Source organism: Geospiza fortis, unplaced genomic scaffold (assembly GCF_000277835.1).
Source record: "Geospiza fortis unplaced genomic scaffold, GeoFor_1.0 scaffold538, whole genome shotgun sequence".
Classification (NCBI taxonomy): Eukaryota; Metazoa; Chordata; class Aves; order Passeriformes; family Thraupidae; genus Geospiza; species Geospiza fortis.
Window position 1 is genome coordinate 1,842,277 of NW_005054368.1, and position 3,817 is coordinate 1,846,093.

The 3,817-nt window shown below is 41.4% G+C and overlaps 1 protein-coding gene across 1 annotated transcript in view; it reads right to left on the reverse strand.

The window, feature by feature from the left end:
- Positions 1-3,817, reverse strand: part of APPBP2 (amyloid beta precursor protein binding protein 2) — a 21,357-nt gene that overhangs the window by 10,300 nt on the left and 7,240 nt on the right. Inside the window, exon 2 of the mRNA XM_031059772.1 lies at positions 165-259. Coding sequence (XP_030915632.1) covers positions 165-259 — 95 coding nt within the window. The remainder of the gene's footprint in view (positions 1-164; positions 260-3,817) is intronic.

Here is a 3,817-nt window from a genome sequence, read left to right on the forward strand (position 1 = left end):
ATGGGTGCTATGACCGCTGCTCCCAGGGACTCTGGGCACGACCTCTGGTGTTGAGCAGCTGGGGGGGGTTTGCTTTTTCTTGTTTGTGCCTTTTTTTAACATCTCTTCCTAGATGGAGAGACTGAGAGCTGAAATGGGAATTATTGATCTGTTAAGATACCCACCTTTTATCTAAAGCTCGTAGCACCTTTGCAAAAACTTCTAGTTCACAAAATTCACTACCCAGCTGGCACAACCGGCCCTGTTGGTAAAGCTGAAAAAAAAAAAACAGAGAAATTTATCTTAATATATAAGATGGAGTTCCTCTGGGAAACTAGCAGAGATAACTTGAGATGAAATCTAGACTTTAAAGCACTGAAATTCAGCAGGCTAAAAAGTAAGCTCCTGTATCAGAAGATTTCACCTCAGGAGCACAATTTCAGTGTTAAAAACTGAGCTATCAGAGGTCCATAGATGGTTTCAAGGGAGTTTTATCATCTATGGATGTACTTCCAGGTGTTTGTGGCCTGCAACACCAAAACACTGCAACAAATCCAAGACAAATACAATTGACAGTTCTGATACCAAAAGCTTTCAGAACGTGTTGAAATGACACACAAGCTAGGATGCAGCAATGCAAATATGTCAGATAAAAATAAACCCAAACCCACAAGTTCTGCAAGGGGCCACTCACCAATGCCAGCACTACAGACAGGCACCAGCCCCTCCTCATTGACACCTGAGCTGCCACAGGTGACCCCCCCACCAGTAAATGGGAAAACTGGAGCCTGTTCATGCATTTATTAAAAGCACTGGCTTGTTTAATGCCCACAGTGATTTGTGCCTGCAGATAAGCGAATTTATCAGCTGAGCTGCTCACAACAAACCACAGACTGTTGTCCATGCAGTGCATGGTTAAGTTCTGCCACATCAGGCTATAAATGCCATGGATTTACACAGGTACAAAGGGACTGTGCAAATAAATGTCAGAGACATCCATTGTGAACTATTCATTCCCAGAATCTTAAAGGCCCTGACCCACAGATGAGCACAGGAGGGTACATGACCTAAGGAAGCAGCACTCCACACCTGCCACAGGCACCAGCAGTGCTTTAATGAAAACATTCATATTCCTCCCAGTTTTAATAATGTCTTCAAATGCTTCCAGTGATAAGCATCTGGTGCCTGGTTCACCTTTTTCTCCACAAACACTGGGAGCTGATGAATTAATATTCCAAACACAGCACGTGAGAACATCTCCAGCCAGAAATTTAGTTTTAGTCAACTCTTCTTATAAAAGCACACAACACTGGCTCTAGAGCACAGCAAATTTGTTATTTTAACAACACAACCTACAAAAAAAAACTTCAAAAATACTTTGACCTAATAATGTCAATTGCCAGAAATGAATGTTTTCCTCTTCGTTATCTATTTTGCTGAGGGAACATAAAAAAAAAAAGGAAGTCTTTTAAAAACCAGAGCAAGTTTGCATGCAAAGTTACTGCTCAGATAAAGCAGCATGTCCCTGCACTTCAAAGGGATCAGAGCTCCTGCTGGAGCTGGATTCTCTCTGGCACTGAAGGAACAGCCAGGCTGCTGTATTTAAAAGCTACAGCCATGGTTAAATGTTCTCATTCCTTCAGCACAGCTGTCTCATAGCAAATGCTCTATAAAACCTAAATTGTACTTTCTGCAGTAAAAAAACCCAAAAAGCAGCTGTTTAAATTGCCTGGTATTCCATGCTCAAAGTGAAGGTGGGCATGCCATCAATAAATAATGAGATCGTTTCTGGAGGAAGCTCAGACACATCCCCAAAGCACTGGAGAGGATTTAAGGCAGCCAAAACCAGTGTCAGGTTTCACAGTACTGAGTACAGTATCACCACTCCCTCCTATCACCTTGCAGCACCAACCCAAAATCCCAGAGATTCCTGGTTTATCAAAAATTAACCGCAGTAAGACTTTAAAAAATGTATATATTTATGAGGTTACATAAACACTTCTTGTAAGGAGAGAATCCCTCTTACAAGAGATTCTGAGACTGCCAAGGAGTAAATGGCCTGATGGGGTGGGAGGGAGGGGGAAGGTCCCACAGGACCCTCAATTTTGGAACATCAATAATTTTGGGCACACATCAAGTTTGGCTCGGGCCCCAAAGTCCAAGCTGCAATTTTTCACTGCTCTAACTTGAATGCAACATCTCTGGGACTTTCACTATCCCTGTAACCCCTTCCCTCGACATACTGGCAAACATTTTGAGGAATTAACTCAGCTGGAAGCCTCTTGGAACTGTTGTGGCTGTTACAGCAATATTTCCAAACAAAATTTGACATGGAAATAGTGAGTATACGTCAAACTGTGAAGTAATTCCAGCAGATCCAGTAACACTCATTGAGAAGCAGTTGGGAGGACTGAAGAAATTATTCTCTTGTTAAAGCTCCAGAGAGACAGAATTCCTGACCACAGCCTTGCTACATAACATGAAAACAAAACAAAACAGTGATTCAAGAAAAACATGCCCTGACATGAACACAGAGCTTTGGACTTCTAAAGAACTATTCTGTTCTAAAGAGAGAAATGTCTTTTAGACACCAGCTTAACCTATTTGGAACCCACCAGGGATTTATTTTTCTTTAACTATGGAAAAATGACTCAAAGCCTGCAAGGTGATTCCCAGCTCCATCAGCTCACACATGAGTTCTGGCATTGAGGAGAGGTATAAATTTAATATACAGGTGGATTATTACACTGCCCAATCCAGCTGTTGTGCACAGCTGTGAGAAACTCACCACAACTCTTCTTAGGAGCTAAGGCTGAATGCTGAATTGCATGTCCAGGTGGGTGTGTGACAAAAGCTGCACATTGTGGTGTCCCCAATTGAACATATTAATGACATTAACTTGTAACTTTATTATTACATCATCTTTCTATTAAAGTTCTTGTCTTTCTCCCTCTGGGTAGATTAAGCTAAAAAAACAAACAACCAAACTTTCTCTAAACATAATAAAAATATTTTTAAAAATAATTTTTTAAAGCAGATGGGGGTAATTCCAGCCAGCTGTACAAGGATCCTCCAGAAAAGGAACTGAAGAAGACGCAACTTGAAAAATATGCTCCTGATGCTCCAGTTTGGAAGAGGATTGATAAACATGGATATTTCAGTAAGAATTACAGAGGAAATCCAAGAAGCTCCCCAGGATGTTTTGTAATGCCTAATAATGTGATGGAGTATCAGGCCAGACTGGGGAAGGACAGTGTGCTTAACAGATAGCAGAATTTGGGAAAAAAGTTGGGCTGAAACCACCATCTTCCTTCCCCACTCAACAAGGAAGGAAAAGATTTTCCTGAGTCAACAGTTCACTGAATCAATCTGTTGATAAAAGACTCATTACCAAAGATCATCAGTTCAATACTTAGGTACATTCCATGCTTTTAAATCAATTTCAAAATCATCTAGAAACCCTCTGGACAACCTTCTACTGGATATTGTTCAAGGCATAAAAAAAAAAAAAAAAAGAAAATTCCAGCTCTCCTTGGAAAGCACAATGCCAGCCACCAGGCTGATCTGTACAAACCTCAATCAAAAAAATAACCAAGAAAAAACCAATGTCACTGAACTAGAAGGAACTCAAGTTTCTAGAGCCCAATGCTTGCACACCCCAAACATTGCCACTGCTCTGCTCTCTGGGCCAGAGCAGCAGAGTTTGTGTTCCACAAGGGAGACAAAGTCTGAGCCTCACACACGTGTGATTCTCCTCAGGAACTGGGAAAACCCAGCCTGCCTGGAGCTCAATCAGCCCAGAGGAAATGAAGTGGAAATAGGAATTATTTTTCAGCAG